The 26,530-nt window shown below is 40.5% G+C and overlaps 1 protein-coding gene across 1 annotated transcript in view; it reads left to right on the top strand.

Annotated features, from left to right (window-relative positions):
- The window catches only part of xylt1 (xylosyltransferase I), an 82,724-nt gene extending 58,781 nt beyond the window's left edge, over positions 1-23,943 (top strand). The window contains exons 8-11 of the mRNA XM_080879451.1: positions 5,590-5,855; positions 10,463-10,661; positions 16,266-16,599; positions 20,786-23,943. Of these exons, the coding sequence (XP_080735577.1) occupies positions 5,590-5,855; positions 10,463-10,661; positions 16,266-16,599; positions 20,786-21,108 (1,122 nt within the window). The 3' untranslated portion in view covers positions 21,109-23,943. The remainder of the gene's footprint in view (positions 1-5,589; positions 5,856-10,462; positions 10,662-16,265; positions 16,600-20,785) is intronic.
- Positions 23,944-26,530: the final 2,587 nt, after the last annotated feature.

The following is a 26,530-nucleotide window of genomic DNA, read 5'->3' as shown; positions in this document are numbered from 1 at the left end:
AATAATAAAAGGCTTAACATAGCAGTCTCCTTATTTGCATCGTAGCTAATTTTCAGTATCACTTAAGAATAAGGCGGGGTCAGTCTTTGGACCAATCACATTTGAGCAAGACATGTTTGCATATAGTTGAACAGATGGTGTAGAGAGCCAAAATGCAAGATTGAAACCATCACCTATCAGTTTTATTTTTTTAAATAGCTGTTTAAAATATATATTTACTGAGCTGCAGGCTGAATATGAAGCCCTGACATTTTTTGCTAATGTCTCCAGAGGTTAAGTAAGTGTTTGCAGATTGCTTAAAACCAGAAATCATACATCAAAATGACATACTTGACGTGCAGTTACAACATATCTATGGCATAGATTTAACGAGTGAGCATTTCAGGTACAGTAGTGTCTTATGTTTTTGCATAAGATTGCTAATCACAAAGTGCCTAAAGATACAATTTAGAATTTGTTCTTTGCTAACTTTTCTAACGGACTGCAACTTAGGAAAAAAAAACACCAGCAATGAGAAAAACGCTGCAAAACACAATGGAAATAGAACAAACAAAAACGGAAATAGGAAAAACGAAAACATAAATAGGAAAAAGGAAAAAAGAAATAGGAAAAAACAGGTTTCCAAAAGCATGAGGGAAGTGTTTCTGGGGAGACAATAACCTGACGGACCAGTTGCAGGAACCAAAACATGCTAAGAATAGCACTGGGAGACACTTAAAAGAAGTGGAGGATCAATCAGTTTTGTGAAGAAAGAAAAGATGAGAGGTAAGTGTGTTAGCCTAACTAATAACCTAAAAATCTGCCATCAGTATTATATGAATCATGAGATTAAAGCACACTTACCTAACATATTTTGGTTCCTGCAACTGGTCCGTCGGGTTATTGTCTCCCCAGAAACACGTCCCTTGTGCTTTTGGAAATCATTTTTTTCCCTTTTCTGTTTTCGTTTTTCCTATTTCCGTTGTGTTTTGTGTGCTTTTGCAGCGTTTTTCTTATTCAAGTCAAGTCATCTTTATTTATATAGCACATTTAAAAGACATCAAGTGTGGGCCAAAGTGCTGAACAGAGGGATAATATAATAAAAAGAATTAAAATAGATAAGATGAAAACATTATAGAAAACATTGTAAGACATCCATATATGTTTATGTTTATTTTTGCTGGTGTTTTCTTAAGTTGCAGTCCATTTGGCCTCTCAGGGCCACTGTACTTTTCTGTTGTGTTCAGACACAACACTGGCTAATCATTAAGTTAGGTCCCTTTTTTGTTCTCCAATTATTTATAGAACAGTGTTAAGTTCCTTAATAAAAAAAAAATCATTACTCTGAAAATGCTCAGGTAAAAAGGAGTGAAAGTGAGTGGAAAAAGCAGCCAGAAAGTTTAGCTCCTTGGAGGGTAGCTCAGGAGTTGTGCACAGTCCTGTACTAAGTTAACTATTAGCACTTCTTAATTAAAAAGTCTACCTTCTTGTCCAGATATGGTTACTTCCAGCCCAAACCCAGATGCTAGGCACAGTGCTAAAACTGAGGCTTTACAGATGTCATTCTGTAAACATTTAAATTTTCTGTGTTTGATTTAACTTAGAAATAAGGGAGTCAGCAAGTTGAAGCAAGACTAATAGGTTTTAAATCCATGAGAAGGGCCAGAGAAAAACTGATGCTCCATTTTCTTTTTTTGTTCGCTTTGGATTTTTTATTTTTTATTTTTTATTTCTTTTAAGGAGGAGGAGGGAAAAAAGGATTACAGTCAAAAAACGACTGTACAGCAAAGACAGAATAACATTGTTGTGGCTTTTCCTCATCATAAGCATGAGTTGGCAGTATTTATGCAAAAACTCTTAGAGCCACAGCAGTGGGCTAATGGCTCTGCACTACAGATTAAAATATCATAGAAAATATAGTGCAGAGAAACGTCTGCATTGTCCATTAAACTATATGACCATATATATGAAAACAAACTACCCTATCATAAAACTACAATACGAACAAACATAAAATGCAGTGAAAATGGAAAGAATTACGTGGCAGACAAGATGCAACTTCCACAGTTTAAAAAAAAAAAATCAAGCTAACAAAAAGTGCAGTTCCTCTAATGGCCACTTGAGGCTGACACCAAAAAGCAACTCGGTGTTAAAATGTTCAGCCTATCACCAGAAATAGACGTTTACACGCTGGTGTTGATTTACTACTACTTCTCTACCTTCTTCTCCAAATATGGTCACTTCTACCTCCAACAAACCACAATGGTGATAGCCACAGTACTAAAACTGAGCCTTTACAAACTAATGGGTGGCATCACCATAGCAACGTCAACTTTTTATGCCCAGTCTTTTGTTGTCAACCTGCTAATTTAGCTTTAAAGTAAAGTTAAGAATTAGAACAAGGCCTTAATATGAATACAAAGGCATGTATCAAGTGACTTTCTTTTGCTGGTCATGTAATTTTAGTCTAATAACTTTCGCCAGATGTCACAAAAGAGGGCGAGATGGGAAATTCTGCAGCTACAACAGGCCGCCAACCTGGGTGGTTGTGTTTAGTTATGAGGTGAGGAAAGTGAGGCATGTTAGTGTATATGACGCAGTGCAGTCGACTTTCCAGCCTGAACTAGCTCACAGGCTTTGCTCCATAAAGTGTAATAGAGCAGGTTTCTGTTTATCACATGATTTATCACATATGCAGTGTCTTCAGTCCAGCAAAAGCCAGTATTGTTCATTCTTAAAGAAAAGTCAAGAGCAAGAGCTCGTATAATTTTGACATTTATTACTGTTTCATTCGTGGGAAATTTGTAATATTCCCCACAGCTATTAACACGACTGCCTTTAGCTTCCAGCCAAATGCTATAGGCAGGAATGAAAGGATTTGCAAAAATGGAAATTCCAGCTGTCCTTTTATCCCATGTTAAGGAAAAGCTGCTGCTTAAGAAGAAGAAAAGTATTTAATAAGCAAAACTGGCAAAAGGCCAGGGGAAAAGACTATGCAGCGGATCCTCATCAGAGATGTCAATCAGACACACCTTCAAACATACAAAAATGAATGTTAAAAACAGCACTACTTTCAGCAGACGGTTGCAGCACATCAGTATGTTGCAGGAAATCAGCAGCAGTCAATCCTTAAATTCTTTGCTCACAAGGTCTGTCCTCTCAACCTCAGCATCCAATGTATTCCCACAGCTTTCACAGTCGATATGTGCAAAATTATGTCTCAATTAGTATGACCCTGAAAGGAAAAAAATGGTAGGAATAATTAGATCTTCTCAGCCTTGGGTCTGTGATTAAGGAGACAGTTAGCTAGCCTTTCAAAATGAAAGTGAATGAGTGGCAGTGACTCTAGAGCCCCAGAGAAAGTCAGCGTCACACTTTTAATGCGCTCCTAAAATCTTAAAGCTGAATTACAAAGTGAATACAAATGGTCTGCCTCAGCAGAATATCACTTTAAGTCGTATCCTTCAAGAACGGTGAGTCATTTCATCTCTCCTCTTCTTTATATACCAGTCGGCGCACGGAGCTCAGTTCTCCCTTCGCCAAAGCTGTCTGCCGCATGTCTAGCCTCAGTCTCAGTTTAGTGCCAACCCTTTACCCTTGGCACTGCCGCTGGGTCTGGTTGGCACCTTGGTATCAGTGAAGTCCAATCCTGGGAAAAAAGACTTTCCAGAAGCAAGCCAGAGCTTGGGATTACTAGGACTTAATTTACCGTAAAGTAATCTCTTTGAGACGGTACAGCCAAGTATAGAAAACTTTCATTTGTTTTCCAGATCAGAACAATTTTTTAAAGTCAGTACAGCTGTCAATTTCCTACCATAGTTACTTTAAACTGTACTCATTAGAGGAGGAGTTTTATTAAGGAAGATTGGTGTAATGTGCCTTTTCTCTTTGTGCGTCTTTGTTTAGTAATGTGTTTAGAATGGGTACATTTTGGGAAGAATGTGAGAAAGACAGGCTGTGACAGGCTGCTGCTTTCAGATGATTCCACAGAGGGCATATCAGAACACCCACAAGCTCTAGGACTGTCTGGGAACTAAAACCCACTCCTTTGCATTTCCTTTGATATCTCGAGCCAATCTCTGAGTGTTAGGGCAACATCTGGTACTGTGCCACGCCACACAAGCATCCAACAGTTTCTGTGAGAAAAAAGCACATCTCTCAGAAATGTGCCACAGCGTGATTTGGTCTCCTTTTTTAGCAAGTAGCACCGATGTGTTTGGTGCCGGTTGAATAGTTTGGTGTCTAGGACTTAAAAGATGTCTTTGTGTGGAAGCCAGGCTGTGAAGGTGGCAGATTTCGTGATGCACCATCAGCTGCATAACCAACAGCGTGGCAGGGACAAATACAACGTGGCTTGAGTGGATGATTCTAGGCAGAGCGATTAATGCAAAGAACTGATAAGGAAAAAGACAAATAATGGATAACTAAAGAAAAGCATGCAAATGTTTATAGGGTATAGCTTCGTGTCTAGTTCTTGCTTTTCTTTGTCTACTAGTATTGACTGTAGTTACTATAATGAAGCTGTCTGATACTGATACCCTAAGTGACTTACAAGTCCAGTGATGCACCCAAAGTCCTTCTATCAATAGCAATTGCACCATAATGTGATTAACCTTTAAACATCTGTGTTATTGGCGTGCAGGTGGATTTGCTTGTTCTGCCTCACAAGTTTCAGAATTTGTAGGATCATCTGCTGATGTGAAGTGACGTGCACAGGAGCAGCGTGAGGTTTTCTACGGGTTTTATGTCAGTGTTTTTAGTGATTATTTGTCCATTAATCATATGCATTAATAAATAAGGCGTTAATATAACATGTTTTCTAGTTTCTTTTGTTCTTATAAGCAGCTGTGTGATTATTTTACACATCAAAGTCTGTTTACAGGTCTGGATTTGTACTAAATTACCAATCATGTGAAAACTGTTTTTATAAAGCTGTGTCACTGCAGGGGGAAAAAATTTAAATTATGTCAATGTCAATAAAGAAAGGAATTTACCAGAATACTGTGTGGCAGCTCGAGGCCAATGACTTGAGGCTACATTAGCTGCTACAAGGCTACGCAGTCAAATTTCCAGCCAACTGGCAGCAGAGCTTCATTGTGGGTAACATAAGCGCCAGAGCCGATGAGGAAGAAAAGACTATATTTGTGGTTTGACATTTTTGTCTATGGTGATTTTGTGGTGTTAAATTAATGGGATAATCTTTTAAGCTCATCTAAACCCTCCAGTTTATCTTAACATCCCTTGTGGGGCAATGACCAGGATGCTGGGAACCGCTAAAGTACAGGACACCATTTGTACTGCAAAAGAATGAAATAGAGAGATAGTCTTGGGAGAGAGTATATTTGATTTAATACATAATAATTAATTCACAAACCCATATGGTAATGATTTCCCTATTTTTATCTGCTACTTTCACTCACTTTTATACTACCTCCTATCTAATTCTCTTTCCTGCCCACATGTCACTTCCTCACATATCTCACACATCGCATTTGTTCGGCTGACGTCCTGGCGCACAACCATTTCTTAATCTTCTCCTTTTTTTCTTCTCTTTATCTCATCCGTCTTTGCTTTGCTCTCCCCCCACCTTCCTACGCTCTCTGCCTGCAGCAAACAGTGCGGCCCACCTTCTTTGCCAGGAAGTTCGAAGCCAGCGTTAACCAGGAGATAGTGAACCAGCTGGATGCCTACCTGTTTGGACCATTTCCCCAGGGGTCGCTGGCATTGAACTCATACTGGGAGAACGTGTACGACGAGCCAGATGGCGTGGCCAGCCTGTCCGACACGCAGCTAACGTACTACCATGCTTTCTCACGACTGGGCCTGGCCAGGGCTGCCGCCTCGCTGCAGGGGAACCCAAAGGATCACAGCTGCAGGTTAGTTTAGTGAAGATGTGCACAATGCACAATCCCCGCAGACGTCCATGTATGCATGCTAATAGTTCTCAGGCCCTTGATCTTCTGTCCAGCCACACCCACACGCACTCATTATCATTATTATTACGCCGCACCTGCACCTACATCCACAGGTGCATTCAAGTTTGCTTTTGCTGTCAAAAGCAAGCCATACACGTAGTATACGAAACCACAACATAGAGTATACAAAAGCCTTTTGTTTGTCTGCTGATGCATTATCTCACATAGATCACATGTCATGGAAATAAGATAACAATGAACAGTACCAGTCAGCAACTGGGAACTCTGGGTAATGCTATTCGTCTTGTAACACAATATGACACTCAATTTATCCGTCAGATAATGACGCTATATAGGTCATAACATTGAAAGCTGGCCTTTATGCTAGGGTATAATTAGTGGAAATGCATGAATTCCAGAGTGCTGTTAACATACAGTGTGTGGTTAAATTAAAAGGGAAAACCACAGTATGCGTTCATATTTAACAGGCAAATGGAACATTTCAGCTTCATGTCTTTTAGTAGGATTTTTAATAGCATATGCTTTCATCAGTTTAGTTTATTTGCACAGTGATGAGACCTGTATGCAAAAGAGTCACAAATTCAGTATGCTAATGTGGAACAGAAAGGGGAAGCGTAAACTGCTAATTTGCGTACATGCGACACAAGGCCCCATGTATCTCAGTGCATCCAGGAAACAAACGCCTACAACATCTTAATGATGTCAGCAAACATTAACACAGCTTGGCCCCACATGACCAGGAACAAAAAAACATAATAGAAAACAGCATGAAGGCAGGCTGTTTGAACAGCGTATGGTGGCAAAAGGCGATATGATCTGTCGTGGCTTTTGTTGGGAGTCATCCAAGCTGCCAGTCTGTGTTTCCTCTCATGAAACTTTCAAAAATCATCAGGTGTCTTCGAAGGCAGTTTCAGTTGCAGTTTATAGAGTAAGTCAAGAAGGCAACTCTCGCCCTATGACAGCTGGGATAGGCTCCAGCGCCCCCCGCGACCCTGAAAAGGATAAGCGGAAGCGAATGGATGGATGATGGATGGATGGAAGAAGGCAACACGAATGCCATTACCTCAGCTGGCGCGCGCTGCATGTGAGCTGAGATAGTTTGCTCCTCACAAGCAAGTCCCCACTATAGCAAGGCGTCCGATGCCCCGCTGCATTGTGGGTGTTCTGTGAAATCTAGTAGGTAAAGCCAGGCAGTGAAAGAAGGCATGGTTTCAAAGTCAAACTTCAAAACCATCTCGCGGCGACAGCTCTTGTTATTCAAACACTGTGCATCTGTTAAAATAGAGAGCTAGAGCACGGGACAGGTGTGCGTGTGTGTGTGTCTGCACGAACGAGAGAAAGTAGAGGCTTCAAACACACAACTTATATTAGTTTCCAATCACTGAGAGGGCAGAGGTCATAGATTAAGAAAACAGAAAGAAATGCTTTAAATATCTGCATGTGTGTGTGTAGTGTGGGTTTGTTTGTGTTTAGGTAAGCGCCTCATAATTGATGCTGTTAATGTGTCTGTTAACATACATGGTAAATAGACTGTTTGTCATATAGCGCTTTTCTACTCTATCTCAGCCCTCAAAGCATTTTACACAACTTGCCTCATTCGCCCATTCATACAAGCACTTTTCTTTTTCTATGTCCTTTCTATGCAAGTGCTTTCTATCTAACACACACACACATTAATAGTCCACTGGATGCATCAGAGAGCAACTTGTGATTAGTATATATTGTTGATTAGCAGATGGCATGAGTTGTCAAACCTTTTTCCTTCATGCCCCACTAGAGAAGACAGAAAAGTTTATACCCAACACCCCACAGTTTTTAGCCATCATTAACAATAACAAGGGATCCAGGTTGAAATTATACTGCAATAAAGGTCAGTACAATAGCATCGGTAAAGTGTTTATTTTCCCTAAAATAAAAATCTATTCACTCAGCTTATTCGACTACTTGTACCTGCATTTAAATAATTGATAGCTTAGAGAAAACGAGTGATTACGCTGGTATGTGGGGTTCTTTCTTGAATTACCACAAGCACAACAGACGGTTTTCTTTACAGTAACCGCTGGTGTGTTTTTTCCACAGTGAGTGACAGGATTAGAAAAAAGTAAACCTGGAATCTTACCCAACATTAGTCCCAGGTTGTACCTTTCATGTATTAGCATTGCATTAGAGGCATGACAACACCTCTACCTGGCTATCTTTGAAAAACGCAGTAGGTTTTTTAACCACACTAAACCACTTTGAGGTAATCCCGGAATCCTCACAGCACCTTTTCACCACTGGGAAGATATATGTTTTTTAAATTAAATATGTCTGCTGTACAGTAAATACAAAACATGTAACAAAGTCTTGAAGGTATATACCTGACGATATTAGAATATTGATAATCTGTCTGCATTTTATGTACAAAACTGTGTTAAATGCAACAATGTGCATTTATCCACTTTGATTACTAAAGACAGCAATAGAAATATTGAAAAAAATATTCTTTGTTTAGCACATTAAATATGTTAAATGTGTTAAATGTGTTTCACTTTGATTTTTATGTAGTGATAACACATCAGAGAGGCAGGCTGGGCCTAAAGAACATGTACATGATATGCTGTGTGAAATGTTATGATGTGATATTTTAGTCTCATAATGTGGTCTTAATTTTCCATAGCGTCATATGATGTCATAACTTAGTGCTTGGTCTCACAGTCCTCGCTTGTCTTTTGTGTTTTACGTCACATAAGTGTTTCCAGCTGAATCGCTTGCTTGTGATTTTTGTAATTCCACCACTCTGTGGTTTATTAACGTAATAATTAAACACACAATGTGTGTGCTGGCACTCTGCAAGGCCTGCCTGGAGCTGTCCTGTTTAAGTTTTATTGATCTGTAATTTAGTTCGTGAGCTGAGTAATTAAAGCTGATCACGTTTTTGCTTAAAGCGAGCCCCAGCAAAGCTCACATTTGAAAATATATCTTTTTCAAGTGTCGGTGTGATGTCTCGAGTCTGCTCACATATGGTGTGCGTGTGTGAATGTGTTTGTGTGTGTGTGGCCACGTGTTTTGCATGCATTTCAAATTCAGATGTGCTACCAACAGATGGATGGGTCAACTTCATTGTGAGACCTGAGCAGCAGAGAGAGAGAAAAATGGACACAGAGAGTGATTTGGCTCTTTTAGCAGCCTGCTGTGACTCAATTGGAGAGATTGTGGAGTAAAAGCCTGAATGGAGCTTCTGTGCAGGCTACGCCCTTGCCCCCTGCTCTCTGCTTCTCACACTGGCAGCCACGTCTCTTTTGGGAAAGATGGGACAGAAAGCAGAATGAAGGAAGAAGAGCGATGAGGGGAAGGGAGGAAAAAGCAGGTGTGAAAATGTAGAAGAGGAGAAAAAGAGAAAGACTCGGGGAAAAGGAGCTGGAGTGGAGGGTGTGTGCAAGGCTATTCTTGTGAGTGTAAATATTTGCTGTTCTGCTTGTCAGGGTAGCATTTACCAGGACGGGTTGACTCCTGGCCCTTTACTGGAATACTGATGAGGCCATAGGCACAGGGGAGCAGGGAGAAACAGTGCGTGGATGTGCGTTTGTGTGTGTTAAGCTGTGCAACCAAAAAGGAGGAATAAAGAGGAGTTTAAGGAAGCAGAAGGATGAGAAATCTGGGCGAGAAGGACTCAGGACGTGTGCAGAGAGCAGCTGCAGCGTGCTCCCCAGCAGTGCCTGCCCTGGCCCCTTTTTTGTTTTTCCAGAAGTCACTCCGGCTGGCTGCCCTGAGGGCAGACCCTCTGTCACGTATGAAGCGACACACACAAATAAACAACAGACTAATCAGAGGGGCAAGACCTTTATTCAGCTTCAGCTGACTGGATGACCCAGTTCAACTTTGTTCAGCTGTCTTGTAATGCTTTAGTTGGGTTTTGTTCGTGTGTGTGTGTGTGTGTGTGTGTGTGTGTGTGTGTGTGTGTGTGTGTGTGTGTGTGTGTGTGTGTGTGTGTGTGTGCGCTCGCGCATCTGTGACTAATCTGAATATGCTGCCAATGCAGCCCATGACTATTCTGTAATTTTCAGACCACTGTGGTGCCGCCTGTCACGTGCCTTCTTAATGCCATCCCTTCCACTTCAGAGCACATGTTAAAGCAACCAGCACATTGTAGCACAAGAAACTTTGTTGTTTACTCAGAAGTTCATATCTGATCTGAGATCTACTGCAGCAGCAGTCATGAACCCACAAAGTGTGGACACAGCAACTCGCAAGCAGTGCGGTTTGGGAATTATCTGCCTAGTTGACACATGTCTTTTACCAATTGGATTTCTGTTAAAGGTCATTGAATTAATGTCGGCCGTGTCACACAATCACACAGCACATTGACTCTCCACTAACCTTCACGGCAAGCATTCATTAGCATCCAGCCACATTAGCATGTCCAAGGCCCCCCAGACCTTATCCACATGAATCTTGATATTCTCCTCTCCTTACAGTATCAGCTCTGAAAAGCAGCACCGTCAAGTAGGTAGGTCAGAAGGTATCGGGTTTGCTAATGGATTCTCATTTTCTCAACGCTCCATCAGGTATTTCCCCATGGGCCACCCAGTATCAGTGCATCTCTACTTCCAGTCAGACCAGTTCCAGGGCTATCTGGTCAAGCACCATGCTACTAACCTGGCAACAAGCAAGCTGGAGACCATGGAGACCTGGGTGGCACCCACAAAGAACTTCAAGTTAACCACTCCTCCTACGAGCACATTCAGCAGGTTGCAGTTCGCAGAGGTGAGTCAGCATATTAGTCTGCATGCCCTTGCATTCATTTTTAATTTGAATTCGCTTGTTTGGCGTGAGTCACAAAACAATCAGTCAGCTGCTGCCAGTGTCAGAAAATGAGTTCCATTAAAACTCTGAGCAGCACACAGCAAAAACACACTCCTCAGCATATAATTAGAGGTGAGATATACAGCTCATTGCCATGGTGACCTCATATATCGCCCTTGCCAAGACTCATAGCAGTGCATCTCCACACAATTAAACTGGTGCCTGTAATGGCCTTGTAAAATGTAAATTGATTGAATTCATCCCAGTTTACAGGGATGAGCGCTTCATGTGCTCCTTATTTGTTGTTTCCTAATAGAACGTCTTCTCACCTTCACACTGGAATGCTTCCCTTGATTGTCTTGTTATGTTAATGTGTGTTTCTGTTTACCACAACGCCTGTTTAGGATACAGCCGCTCGGCTGTGATGTGACAGCCACAGAGTGTCTTTTTAAAAAGGACAAAATTAACTGAGTGAATGCAAATTGACCTTTTTCTCTGCTTTTATCGTGCAGAGCTTTAGTAGGAGGCAGAAATGTCAACAAATTTGCGAACAAATTTGTTTGTGCCCGCGGACAATGCTCGTGCACCTGGATACACTTTGACCACGTTCGACCTTTTGCGGCGCTCTCATTCTGAACACGAAGGGATGCAGACGCCCGGCCGACGTGTGGCTCCCTCTTGCTAAGCCCTGTTTGTCTGTCTAACCTATGAAACCGTGAGTGACAGAGAAGTGATGTGAGTTGTGGCTTTTATCTGAATGCTCAGCCTGAGAAAACATTCTCTGTCTAGCACTGTGTAGTGGCTGTCAGTCAATCAGTTTGTCCATCTGTCATTCAAAATACAAGACGACAGCACGGCGTAGCTGCAGCAGCGCACTGCCTTTTCTCAAATTTGTAGATATGGACCATTATGCTATAGCTATATACTGGGGTTTGCTAGATAAACCATATGGTTGGCTTAACAATGGTTTCCTTGTCCTCCTTTGGATATAAAGAAAGACAGATATGTCTTTTCACTCCCCTGTTGCTGCCTTTATAGGCCTTTTTTACAGCACTTTAGTACAGGACCGCTTAAAACCTGCACATTAAAAACCAGTATTTCACCTCAAGTCAGATTTGACATTGAGAGGCATTTTAAGCTGTGCATAAATCCTACAGCACCATGACTAACTTTAACTGAAGATTACGTCCTCATTCCACCACAGTCTAGATAATTTATGTGGACATACATGGGAGGAAAAAAGAGTAGCAACATATTATGATGTAATGTAACAGAATACAATGTAGAAAAGCAAGAGTAATGCTTCTGACAAAGTGTATGCATTTTTGAGCATTTTAGCTTGAAACAGCTGGGACCTTTCTTTGTGGAGCGCTTCCCATTCTCTCCATTATTCCCGTTACGTCCCAAAGACATGTAGGTGTTTAGTTAGCTGATAGACTTTAAACTCATTGTAGATGTGAGTGGACAGATGTCTGTGTCACTCCTGCAATAGACTGGCAGCTTGTCCAGATGTCCACAGCAAGAAGGTGGACATCTGGTGTGGAGTTTGCATGTGCTTCCTTTGTTTGCGTGGGTTTCATCCGGCCTCATCCCACTCTGCTTTTTCTTCCACACATGAAATTTGGACAATGATGTAACTACCTTTAAATTTACTGGACTGGTACATGGACTATTCTCACAATAGCACAAATCATTTATTGTCCCATTCGTGTCAGATGTTTGCATTTTTCTTTTTTTGGATAACGTCTAGAAACGTTTAGCTCCAGAAAAACATGTCCAAGAATAACTCCAGTTTGTGCTTTTATAACAGAAATTGTCTTGTTTTCTCTTGTTTTCTACTCATTGCATCACTGTGCATGTTTATTAGGGTCCTTCCATCTTGCCTCGGTAGCGTAATGTGTGCCCCCGGAGAGTCCTCTGGTGCTGCTAGTAGACACCTGTATTTGATTACCACTCCAAAAAGTGTCCCTAATAAGCCTGCAAATGCAGCCTCGAGGGGCATTTGTGCCCTATGTTTTTAAGCAGGGCCAGATGTAGAGTGGGACTGTCCATGACCTTGCTTGATAAAACTGACCAGACTTATTTAATGGAAGTGTCAAACTATAGGCACCGACTGCCCGATGACATGGAGAAGAGGTTTACAGGGTTACTGGGTCACAGAGAAAAAATGAACTGTAGCTGGATTATGAAATAGAGTGTTTTATGCGTTCTGTTAAGTCAGGTACAGAGCATGAAACAAGTAATACAGGTAATAATGGTGAACAATGAATTTGGGAAAAGTAATCCAGGTTATTATCAAGTTTTTTTTATTTTTGTTTTTTGTCAGGTCAACAGCAGACGATAAATGAGGGCTAAATGTTTCAAACGTAGCAGAGGCTGTTAGTAATTGCTGGTTAAGAGCGGAAAATCTGAATAAATGGTCCAATTGGGTGGAAAGTGTGAGTGAACAGACTGGTAGAAAAATGTAGTAATTGGACAAAGAGCGTAGAGCCACAATGAGGTTGCCAGATCAGCATTTGTTCCACCTAAGCGTGTTCTTCTAAGTACAGCTATAAGCGAAAGAAGGTCGTGAGCCCCTGACTTGGTTAGCACTCATAAGCCTTGATTGAGTGTTGGTCTTAAGCCAAAGCTTATAGGGTAGGAGCACCAAGGGACAGGTTGAGTGTGGAGGTCATCGTAAGCTATAGGCTGAAGTAGGCAGGAAGTTAATCCCTGTTCGACCTACTTTCATACTCGAAGGAAGAGTTTTCTGGTACTGGTTCCATCTCTTATCCACAGATATACCTTGAACGTCATCACCAGGAGAGAAATATGTTAGTGGAAAACAATAATTGCAGTCTTTAAAACAATAAAATGAATGTAGTTAAAATGTTCCAGCCAACTTTTGCTATTGTTAAAACACTGCCATGTCTTTGCAAAAAGACCTCAAGTGTTCTGTATAAATAAACAGCAGATCAGTTTATACACCAAGCAGTCACAACATTAAAACAAGCCTAATGTTAAGTAGTTCTGGCTTGTAGTGTGGTGTCTGGCCTCGGGATGTTGGCAAAGGATCGTCCATGTTCCGGCACATCCAACTGATGCTGTATTGGATTAATATCTGGGGAGTTTGAAGGCCGTGAGGCCTTGTTTGTGTTACTGAGCAGTTTTTGTGATGCGTTAGGGTGTATTCGTCCTCCTAGAAGAGTTTGTTTGGATTGCAAAACTGTTTTTGTGGGTGGTACGTGTTAAAGTTACATCTCAATACTTTTTTTTTTTTTTTACACTTTTGTGGTAAAAATGGCCTTCTGTCCAGTATTTCTGTTGTAACCAGGATAGACCCTGACCTTTGGTCATGAGGCCAGACAGCAGTCAGGCAAGTTGCCTGTGCATCTTATTAACTTGGTACAGAAGTCTGTGGAAGGAGACTGCCCACTCGTCTGACCTGAAACGGCTTAGAAAAAAATGCAACTTGGAATGCAGATGTGCATATTTTATATTGCGCATAGTAGATGCTCAATAAACTGCAAGAACTAGAAGCAGGTCTCAGAGGGTTCCCCTCTAGGCACGTGAACACTGTCACAATCTTCTTCTTACAGCTCAGTTTAGACAGCCATCTGCAAGTTTCCTGGTAGTGGAAAACGGTGTTATTTCTCTCCAACTGCTCCTTTTAACTTCCTCCTGGGGCCTTGAAGGAGAGTGTTGCTAGCCATATGAGCGTTAGTGTGCATTAGCGAATCAGTATTGAATAAAGTAATGAGCTACAGAGGTGCAGGACAAGAGAGCTGATTAGTAATTTAAGGGGCAAGGTCCAAGGGGCAGATATGGCAGAGGTCAGTCCAATAATTGAGAGGAAAGTGAGGTGTGTTTTAACTGATGACAAAACACACACTGTTTCTGTGCGTGTCTCATTTATGCAAGTGGTGTCTATTTATACTGTACATGGTAATCGCAGTTCTCAGAGGACCTAATGCAGAGTCAATTCCAGTCAGGCATTGATCGTCCGGCTGGGTGAGGCTGTGTTAATCAGCTACTATTGTAAGGATGAGCGCTTCTTAAAGCCGCCATCCCTCTCACATTTCTGCAAACACCCTAGACATCTTTTATTGTCAGAGCCTGTGTGTGTGTGTGTGTGTGTGTGTGTGTGTGTGTGTGTGTGTGTGTGTGTGTGTGTGTGTGTGTGTGTGTGTGTGTGTGTGTGTGTGTGTGTGTGTGTGTGTGCGCCTCCCTCTCTATCACTCTGTCTCACAGTTTTGCAATTTAGATGACTTTTTTAAGTTGACCACAGCAAAGATATTAAACACAATTACTGTAATTGTGTTCCTATTGTTATGATTTGTCTGTCTTACCGCTGGATCTCGTTTGTTCTTTCTTATTGCGGGATGTTTTGTAGCGGGACTTTTGGCAAAATATAAGTTAGAAAGACATAACCAATAACCTGCAAACATGTGTATTCTAAATGTTAATTATGTAAGCTTAGAGGACATTATAATCTTAAAGTGGCTCATTGTTCCATTGGCAGCCCTCCAGTGTTTTGCAGGCTGGCAGCTTCTGCAGCCAGAGGCACTGTATGTCTCCTAACTCGCCAAAGATATATTTGACTTACTGCTACTGTTTGTTAAATTTATTTATCTCAAAATTCACGCAAAGAAAAGCGCTTTCTCTGATTTTGTGGAAGCATTGAAACCCAGTTTTTATTGAGCTTTTCTCCCTAGATGCTTTTTTTATCCGTCAAAAAGCTGCAGTTCCCTGTCTCTGCATATAATCTGTGTCTTCCTCTATTTGAGATTTTTTACTTATTTAGGGTTTTAATAATCTCCACTGTTGTTTCTGTTTGAGACAAATAGTGTTCACACTGGTGTTGGTGTTCACTGCCTTCTGATTTTGTCTTTGTGTGAAACGGGAGTGCGTTTGGTTTTCACCCCTTTGAGATATCTTTTTTCAGCATGACTCCTTAGCCTCATAGAGTCAGTCATAATAGCAAAACTGTAGCCAAATTTACTTAAAAGTGCTTGTCAGAAGAATCAGACTTGTCAGCTTTTGCAGATTAAAATAGTATATAACAGCTGTGTTGAGAGTAGGGCTGAAGTGCAGGGCTTTTAAATAAAAAATGCATACTTAAAATGACTCCCTATGATAACATAGTTGAGATATCACTCAACTAGTTGATATATTGACAACAGGTTACAGAATTCGGTGGCCATTAAATCAAAATGTTTTGTTTTTTAAATAAAGACTAAATTTGTAATTAGCTTTTTCATCATTCTGTGAGCAACAGTGATGGTGTGTCATTACTGCAAAACAGCACAGGAGCACTATGAAAGGGAGTTGGTTACCTCGCTGCAGCCTCACACCTGCAGTGAGAGGCTGCACATTACTCCCTGCAATATTTTAAACTGTCCAGAAAAGTTGAAAAAGGTCGTTGCCTTTTGCATTTTTATGAATAACAAACCATTTCCCCCACTTAAATGTTTTTAATGTGTTGCAGCAGCTCCTGTGCGTTTTTGCTGTAATCTCTCTGCTTGTCTTTGTTCTCACCCCAGCCTATCACCAACTCACGTGCCTATTCTTTCTCTTCTGGGGCAGATTGGGACAGAATGGGATGCCAAAGAACGCATTTTCAGAAACTTTGGCGGCCTAATGGGTCCCATGGATGAGACGGTGGGCATGCAGAAGTGGGTTAAAGGGCCGAATGTCACCGTCACGGTTGTGTGGATCGACCCTACCAACGTCATCGCAGCCACTTATGACATTTTGATTGATGCAAGCGCCGAGTTTACCCACTATCGCCCACCGCTCAACCAGCCTCTGCGGCCCGGTGTGTGGAACGTCCGCATCCTGCATCACTGGAGTCCTGTAGCGGAGATGCGCTTCCTCATTGCCCCGTTGGCTTATAACAAACACCAGCCCATACGACAAGGTGAGAAAGAGATTCAAGTTGTCTCTGTGGTAGAAGGCTCATGTATAAGTAGCACTTGCCATTTGTTTCAGCTTTAGCATAAAATTACTATTGATTGTGTTATTTGCAAAAGTAGCCTTACTAAGCATATTGCACTGATGTGCTATTCCTCAACAAAAGATGACCATTCATCAAAAAAAAATACAAAGGGTGTTTTTCTAAATGTCAAACATTTCTCTGCTCGTGGAGGTTTAGTGGAAGCTCTGCAATTACTTTATGGACCTTGAAAGTGCAATTCAATACAGCACCACAGTTTGTGATGCATATAATATTGAGTCTTTGTGAAACCGTGTCATAAAAAAAGACTTGGGTAGTAATTTTGTGGTGTGTTTTCTGGGTTTTCTGTCATTATACTGTCATACTTTACTTTATGTTTCAAAGGACATCTGTAGTTGCTTGGCGATGAACATTTTATGAAGTCGACATACCGAGTCTCAGAGAGCCCTAAAAGTCCAATTTTAGTCAGGAGTTTGGCTCTTTTGTGGAACCTCCTTACACTTATTTATGCATCCATGGAAGGCCAGAGGTGAAGAGACCAGAAGCAACATGTTCATACCGAACAAAGCAGGCATCAGTCACAACAGATTGAGTCATACGCAGTACGACAGGCAGAATTGCTGTGGAAGTGTCTTGTAAAGGGGCTTATACATGTGGAACAATCACAGGCAGATTAAAGCAAGGTTAATAGGCAGCCTTGCATGAGATCTGCCAATTGGATGCGTGAAAGTGTAGAAATCAGCTGATATAAGCTGGCTTTAAGAATATGGTCCACGAAGCTCATTGTGCTTTTAAAAAAATAATAATAATCAAGCAGAACTGATGAGATCACTTTGATAAAAATCAGTCTTCATGAATTTTCTTAAGTGTCCTTTTTTTAAATTTCTGCAGTGATTCCCACATGACAATATCAGCTCAAAGGACTGAATGGGATCAGTTTTATATCGCACTCTTTACACAACAGGTCACGTCTAAAAGAAGCGATTGCTGATTTAGGTGTTTCGAAATGTCTGCACAGGCACGCACACAAATGCACACAGCCTTGCATTTGCAGCGATGCCCTTTCTAATCAAGCCTCTGGGCCTCGGTAGACCCTGGTTATTTGTCATCAAGTCAACCCTAATAACCCAGCGAGCTGCTCATACATACTAAGCAGAGTGTTAAACAACAGTGCACTTAGCCCTCCGAAAACAGTGACACAATTAAATCAATCAGTCAGCATGGATAAGGGGCAGCACTGCAGTCTTGTAATCCATAAGCAGCCAAGTTGCTTTGAAAGTCACATGAGAGCTGAGACGCCAGCTTTGGCATAATCATGTCTTTCACTGTTTAATAATTTCACTGAGCTTTTTAATGATAAAGGGGAACAGCACATGGCATTTTTTATTTTTCACCTGAATCTCTGTGGCACACTGGCTACAAGAATAAGAGGAATATTAATAAAAAATGGTGATATTATAAATATCACGGTTAGATGTTTTTTTTAAATCACTGTGCATTATGCAGTTATGTTTCTACTGATGTATGGATAGAAAGGGCTGCTGCGTGAGCTCAGTCTTTTTGTCCAAAACAAAGGGCCTTCTTACAGTTACACACTGAACCTCTGTTACAGTGCATCAAGAAATAGTAAATACCACAATGCTCCCAGGTATTTTGAATTTTGGATTTTTTTTTTCTTTCCTTAAAGTAACATTGAAACATTGTATTTGTTGTATTTTTAACCTAAAAAAATCTATTTAATATTTTTTCTAAATCTGCAGTTTCTGTTTCTATTTTTAAAAGCACTTATTTTAAGAATCTATTATAAGTGAGACATGAAACAGAACAGACAAAGCTATGTTAATGGTCAACACAGGTTTTTAGGTTTTTGTTTTTTTCAATACATTTAGCTTATTAAAACTTAAATATAGGATTCGGTAATAAAGTAACCATTGATTCCAGCTATCAGGTAAGTGTAAGATAGTAAAAAGTAAAATATACAGTCAATGCAGTGAAGCAGAAATATTCAGTACGATACAAAGATTACACTTGCACTTGAATAAATGTGTCTAATATTGCAAGCCAGCTATACACATTAAGTTGGGCTGGGAGCTGAAAGAGCTCCCTCAGAAGGATCGAGCACTTTTTAAACTCTGATTAGATACTTTAAAGCGGGGAACCATGAAAATTTTGGTTTAAAGTAAAATATCCATGGACATCAAAGAAAAGCTGCTTTAATTTTTCTGCTATAGCCGTACTTTGTGGCAGGACACAGCTTACTGTAACTTTTACTGTAATTTGTAGCAGACTAAAGATTAATATAAAGATTGTGGTAAAGCTGACATTTTTGAATCACTTCACTTACATTCTCATTTCCTCTTATACAACATTCAATTCAATTCAATTTTCTTTATATAGCGCCAAATCACAACAGTCGCCTCGAGGTGCTTTATATTATAAGGTAGACCCTACAATAATACATACAGAGAAAAACCCAACAATCATATGACCCCCTATGAGCAAGCACTTTGGCGACAGTGGGAAGGAAAAACTCCCTTTTAACAAGAAGAAACCTCCAGCAGAACCAGGCTCAGGGAGGGGCGGGGCCATCTGCTATGACTGGTTGGGGAGAGAGAAGGAAAACAGGATAAAGACATGCTGTGGAAGAGAGACAGAGGTTAATAACAAGTACGATTCAATGCAGAGAGGTCTATTAACACATAGTGAGTGAGAAAGGTGACTGAAAAGGAAAAACTCAATGCATCATGGGAATCTCCCAGCAGCCTACACCTATTGCAACATAACTGAGGGAGGATTCAGGGTCACCTGGTCCAGCCCTAACTATATGCTTTAGCAAAAAGGAAAGTTTTAAGCCTAATCTTAAAAGTAGAGATAGTGTCTGTCTGCTCAATTCAAACTGGAAGCTGGTTCCACAGAAGAGGGGCCTGAAAACTGAAGGCTCTGCCTCCCATTCTACTTTTAAATACTCTAGGAACAACAAGTACGCCTGCAGTGCGAGAGCAAAGTGCTCTAATGGGGTGATATGGTACTACAAGGTCATGTGTTTACATCGAGTCTGCTACAGATAAACATGTCAGCTGTGAAACTGCAAGCAGAAATTCAGTGCATCAATATGCTGTAAATATGAAATATTATTAGTTAGTGTTGGACGTGGGGAGCGATGTGGGGCATCTCTTTAGCTTACTTTGGATCCGGACATTTGTCTTTAACTGATGCATCACCCGAAGTGGCTGACGGAAAATAAAGTTGTCTTTAAAATTTATAACGTAAGGCTACATAATTATTAGACCCGCTAAGTTAATAATGTTTGTGTTTAATTTATAGTTATTATGTAATAATCTTGTTTTTGTTTTTCTTGATGTGTGTTGTAATGTGTTCTTTGGTTATTAGCTATTTCATGAGTCCACATATAATTTATTGCCATGGCTGACATCAGGTTTCCCTCCTAAATGGTGTGCCAGTCAAACTTTACGATGTGGCCTTCCATGCGCAAAGAGAGCGAGCAGCAGACGCATGCATATACAAAAACTCTACACAGATGCATGACTTCATACTGCACGCTGCTGCCACAAAGCTGGCTGGCATTGGTTGGCCACTGCCATGTCAGACTGCATCTTTCTGTCATCAGTGTGCAAAAAGTGCTGAAGTCTGCTAACATCTGGATGAGAGGAAGCTTGTGTTAGAAGGGATGGCTAGCACCCCAGTTAGAGTGGCAGTGAGGAATTTAAAGCTTCACTGGAGCTCAGGGTGGAGAGGGTGTTTTAAGGAGAAGTTCTGTCTATGTTTACCATCTTCCTTCAGCGCATAACCGTCATGGGAAGAAAGGATGACTTCATGTCTTGAATATTTCTCACTGTTTCCAGAAAGTCAGCACTGCAGTAGCCTAACAAACCACATCAAAAAAAGTTGTAAAAAAAAAAAAAAAAATCAATGCAAGCATCCAATTTACACTTTTAAGATAATAAGAAAGAAAGTCACGTTCACTTCTTTGATATTGTACTTTTTCCCTTTTCCCCCTTTTCTCCATGCCCAACTTTTTCCCCCTTCTGCAATCCAATCTGCATTTTTGACCACTGACTACCACCTTTTTTGTTCACTGTCTATAACTTCTTTGTCTGCTCTCTCTTTCTTGCTTCCCACAAACCTCCAGAGGATACTCTGACGCTCCACAATGGGCCAGCTAAGAATAGCTACATGGAGCAGAGTTTCCACGGCCTCAACCCGGTGCTCAACATCCCTGTCAGTCTGAGTTACGTGGAGCAGGCCAAGAGGAACGCGGCCCTGACCGGCCCTGAGCTCGAGCGTTGGATAGACAGCCTGGTGGGCGAGTTGTGGGAGGCAGCTGACGTCTGTGCTGTGGGCCCTACGGCCTGTCCTGTCATGCAGGCGTGCCCCAAGAGCCCGTGGAGCTCCATGAGCCCAGACCCCAAATCTCAGCTGGGAGCACCTCGTGCCAATGGTCGTATCAGGTAGCAGCAAGGCCTCCAGCTGGACAGGAGGTCGTGGCACTGTTTATCTTTATTTATTTGAGGTGTTTGTTGCAGATGACAGGGGGGTGAGTGTTCTCCATCTCTCGCGGAAGATGTTGAAATCAAAAGAAAAAGTGGATTTTGGGGGGACAGAAAGCGCAGGGGAACATTTTCCTCCCACAATATTCCTTTTTTAGGGGATTATGCTGGCTTTGCTTTCAGTTTCTCTGTGTATTTATTTTTCTTCTCACGGCTGAGTTTTACTGTGATCAAACATTGCAATTTTTAAGCATTTATTTGGCTGCTGAGTGAATTATAAAGTCAGCTTTTAATGCCTCGCACAGGGCACATGGGTCAAGTGAGTGCGGGCTATCGACACTACTAGCAGACCAGGTTCTGCTGCGATAAGGCCTTAGTATTAAGACATACACAAGAAGATAGCTGGGTACTGAATTAAATGTGCCTACTTAGAGTTTATGTCAGCACCAACAAAATGACACAGTGTGTGAGTATTCACATATCCCCAGTTGAACAGATTATTTTGTGCCCACTCAAACATATCGTCAGTAAAAGCAAATTTCTCATTTTTAAGTTTCTTAAGTTTGTACATGAGTAGAACAACTCAAAACGTAGTTCATATCAGTGCCTGATTAGATTGTTGAACATTTTGTTGCTTGGCTAAATCTTCACAAGTCACATTTTGTTGTAAAACTGCAAAAAACAGAGAAGAAAACAAGTACAGTCACTTTCTCAGAGTAATTGGAGGCTACGGGGTTCTATTAGGAATTTCATGTAGACATTTTAGTGTTAAAAATGTACTAAATTCATAAATGCTTCTTTTGTCATAGTTGTACGATAGCATTTTGAGATTTAGCATTTCCACGGTGCAGTTTTCCACACAAACAAAACACCCAGAGGACAGAACGAGAGCTGTTCTTTTATTTTTTAACCAACTTGCCTCAAACTTGAAACAAAACTATGTCACATTAACCTTAAACGTATTGTCCTGGTTTTATGTGTTGCCTTCTTTTTCTTTATTCCAGTTATTTGAACACCACTTTATGTTGTACATAATTCTACACTAAGTCTCAAAAATGGTGTGGATGGAGGGGGGTGGGGGCGGGGAGGTCCATGAAGTCGCTATTTATTTATAAGTTTCTATAAATACTGATATTTTTAGTCAGTGACTAAATAACTGCAACGCTGCCTTGGCAGCTCGATAAATATTTTTTTGTAAAGAAAGCTGCCTTTATTTACAAAGGCCAACACCCCAAACTTATACTGTACCTTTTTATGGCCCACACCTATGTGTTAGTCAGTGTTGTCCTGTCTGAATAGATCTTCTTGTCTTGGGTTTCTTACGTGGCCGCTTGCCAAGTGCATCACAAGAGAAAGCCACTCTGACCTGTAAGGTAAAAGGTCAGCTGCCTAACAACCTGAGCAAAAAACAGAAAAGCTGAACAAAAGCAGTCTTCACTAGCGAACACACTGGACGTTGTTTGTAGGAGAAACTGTGCTTTTTTTGGTGTTTAATGGTCGCCGTCGGTTTCAGAATGGTTTGAGTGGTAGTGATCTTCATGCTGTGACAATAATGTACAATTTCAAGTGAATATCATATTGTATCTCTTGATTATAAAGTGACTAATTTATTGGATCGGGTCTGTCGCGCCTTTGCAACCCTATTTACATTTAAAGTACTTTTTCTCTCATCAAGACAATCTCTGGACATTTGAGACAACCTAATTACACTAAGTATGGCACTGTACCACAATAAGAGGTGCGGTCACATATTTGTTTTAACTTGAAATAAGTTTCCTCTGAAGCCAATTAGGTTTTCAATCTGTGATTGTCAACATTGTTTAGTCATCACATGAGCTAAATGAGTGCTTTTGAACAGGCTAATTAGCAGACATTGCTGTTCATTAATGTCAAGTTCACCTTGCCTCTCTGTCAGATGTGTGTATTACGATTGCTATCTCTCCTTCCTCTCAAATCTGCATCGTTTCCGGGGTTAGGTTGTAAAGGGCGGCTTTGTTTTCCACTTTCTAGTGCCATCATGCTCTGTACAATTACATCACACAGTACATTATGATGTAAGCTCAATGACCGTTTTGGAAAAAGTGAAATAATTCAATGTAACTAAATGTGAAAGTCCTATTTTGTAACAAAAATGAATAACAAATGAAGAGGATGTACATAGGTATTTTGTATCGAAATAATGTTTAAAGGGTATTGTACGTGTAAATACAGATGTGGTAAAATGACATTGAAAGTGTTGATAATTGGGCACAAATAGTGAATTGATGGTGTTTATTGATCAAAGTACATAACCTGTTTCAGTGTTTTTGGACAGCTGTGACAACGACCTTGTCCTATTTGCCTCTCAGAGAAAATCACATGCCAGATTGTTGTTGTTCTTACTGGAATGTATTGTTGAGCAACTGTTGCACAAATTTCTCTGACTGACGTTTCCCCGTCGTTCTGATTTTTTCTTTTGTTTTTTCGGGGAGGCTCTGTGTGCCTTAGCTGACTTTTAGAACCTTCTCTGTCCATTGAAATAAAATCCTTATTTTGCTGTTTGTTTTGAACTTATGTGAAGAATACCATGAGTCTGTCAAGTGATTCACTGGTACTGCAACACCAAAATGATGTCTGCTGTTGTATATATCATCAGGCCTTCTGTCATTATCAGCTTTTACTTCTTCCCTTTCAGGGATTTGTTTTGTTGTACTTGACTCGCTTGTTTTACTTTTCTCCAACTGCTTTTTGGAAATAAAATTCTATGGAAAAACAACTCATGGCTCTGTGCTGCTGCAGTGATATATACTATGAAGAATATGGAGGCTGATAACAAAACACTAAGCCACTGACGCATGTTCACACTGTTACTCTATTGTTGCTTATTAAATAGTGTACTTTTGCAGCTCCAGTCGGTTGTACTGGGAATGCAAGGACTCCCCATTCAGCGGTTTAATTTTATTTTACTGTTTATTTATGCGGTTTTAGTGTTGTATGTCAGAATACTAGTCTTTACAACTAAGACACACCAATCGACATGTGATTTAAATTGACATTAAAACTGCACTTATTGAAAGATTAATATTGTTAACTGCACAAATAACGTAAAGTTCAATGCTCACACAGAATTACAAGTATATGATAGTTCTTCTCAACTCTGGAACATGTTTTTCTTTCAGCTCAGCGTTTGGGTTATGCAGCTTCACTGTTTTGGTTAAGCCATGTCATCTCTCACCAGCACTGCTGCCATTATAGACTGTACGTAAAAGATGGTCTTTGTCATGTAACTTCATCTTCCTGTTTTGTGTTTTGAAGTCTCAATTATAGCATTTTGACTACCCCACGTTGGGTTTTTGGTTTTTTTGTTTGTTGGGCCCAGGAGTGATCATATTTGGCCAAGAGGGCAGGGTGGTAAATTATGTACCAACATTAGCAAACTTCAAGAATTAAAATAAAAAACAATTAAAATCCAAAAACGTCATTATGTTGCCAAGCTCCCGTTTAATGACACCACTTAGTGGAGTGACCAACAGTGTTGGGATTTTTACTCACAAAAAGTGTATTATTTCACTTAATTACTAACTTTACTAATAAAGTAATACTGTTTACTGCTCGGTACACTACTACTACTACTTCAGTATGTCCTGAGATGTGGTTTCACATACTTAAGTTAACAGTGTAAACCTAGGCTGCAGGCCTCACACTGATATGAAAAACTACTGTAATGAAGAGCGCACTCACAACATGTTTCTTTCAGTTTTTTAGTTTAGTGCAAAGCTGACAGCAGCCTAACGAGCACAGCAATTAAACCACCTATTCTACTGCAGAAATAGGTACAGGAAGGGGTTAACCAGAATGATCCAGAAAGGTGTTTCATCTATTCAATTCAGTTTTATTTATATAGCGTCAAATCACAACAACAGTCACCTCAAGGCGTTTTATATTGTAAGGTAGACCCTACAATAATACATACAGAGAAAAAAGCCCAACGATCATATAACCCCCATTGAGCAAGCACTTTGGCAACAGTGGGAAGGAAAATCTCCCTTTTAAAAGGAAGAAACCTCCAGCAGAACCAGGCTCGGAGGGGCGGGGCCATCTGCTGCGACTGGTTGGGCTGAGAGAAGGAAGACGGGATGAAAGACATGCTGTGGAACAGGGGCGGAGCGTGGGGGTGGCTTACGGGGCTTAAGCCCGGGTTGTTTTGTCAGAAGCCCGGGGTATTTTGGAGTGTAATTTTTTCATAGTTAGATGCCTGGCTGACAACTGTATAAAACAAAAAGTACACACAATATTCGAAGCACATAGTGCACACTGTGGGAATTTACGACTGTGCGTGAATCCCCCCCTGATATTGGTATGATCCAAGCTCAGGCACTAAGCGACTGAGCGAGGGGGCGGGGGGAGCTGCTGCCCGTGAGTGCGCTGTTTGAGAGACGGAGCCAGCCATACTAAGGAGAGCTTAAGTTTGAGCAGGTACCAAAGCAAATCATTCGTACCGTACAAATAATGTAAATATGACGGTGCATCACGAAAGATTGATATGAAACTGATCACTTGACCAATATTATTTTACTTGCTCTTCAAGTGAATCAACAAATGGCGAAATGAAAAGCCGAACAAATGCTATTTTTTAGAGAGTCTTAGCTTACGTGTGTTTATTTCATATTTTCAGTTCTTACCCTCCCCGACTAATTCGGTTTCAGTTATGTACTGAAATATAAGAATGGACATTAGAGGGTTCTTTCAAAGAAAAAACTCAGGTAAATGTTATTTTATATATTATGCTTACTATGTTGTTCAGTATATTTCTATGCAAAACAAGAGGGATTTCAGTACACAGCAGGATATTCACATTTGTAACCAGATATTTACATACACTTTAGGGAGAAAACATAAAACATTTTTACTGTACAACATCAATTTAGAGTAAACTTTTGTTTTAGATAAATATTGAAATATATTTTGAATTAGTTAAATGTCAGAATAAAGAGAGACAGAGCTGTCTATTTTTTATCACTTTCATTAAATTTAGGAGTACATGTACACTAAGTTTGTTAATTAATAAGAAAACTCCAGACGATTCCATTCTGAGCTGAAGAAGCTTCTGATAGGTTAGTAGAGTCCATGTGAGTAAATTGGTGGCACAGCTGTGGATGCATATAAGGCAAAACACAGAGCCTGTTTCTTTGACATGGGAAAATCCAGAGATGTCAACCAAAACACCAGGAAAAGAATCGTGGAGTTCCATAAGTGTGGCTCAATTTGAATACAATTTGGTGCCATTTGCAATTAAAAAACACAGACAGTTTCTCTCTTTACTCTTAAAGTTAACAAATATGTTTTTATATTTATCAATCTAAAAAAATAAACATTTAGTCTGATTTGATGTTACAATTAAAAAAGTG

This window comes from Rhamphochromis sp. 'chilingali', assembly GCF_963969265.1.
Source record: "Rhamphochromis sp. 'chilingali' genome assembly, chromosome: 4".
In the NCBI taxonomy this organism is placed as follows: domain Eukaryota; kingdom Metazoa; phylum Chordata; class Actinopteri; order Cichliformes; family Cichlidae; genus Rhamphochromis; species Rhamphochromis sp. 'chilingali'.
Note: the sequence above shows the minus strand (reverse complement) of the source record. Positions and strands in the feature narration are given on the sequence as shown.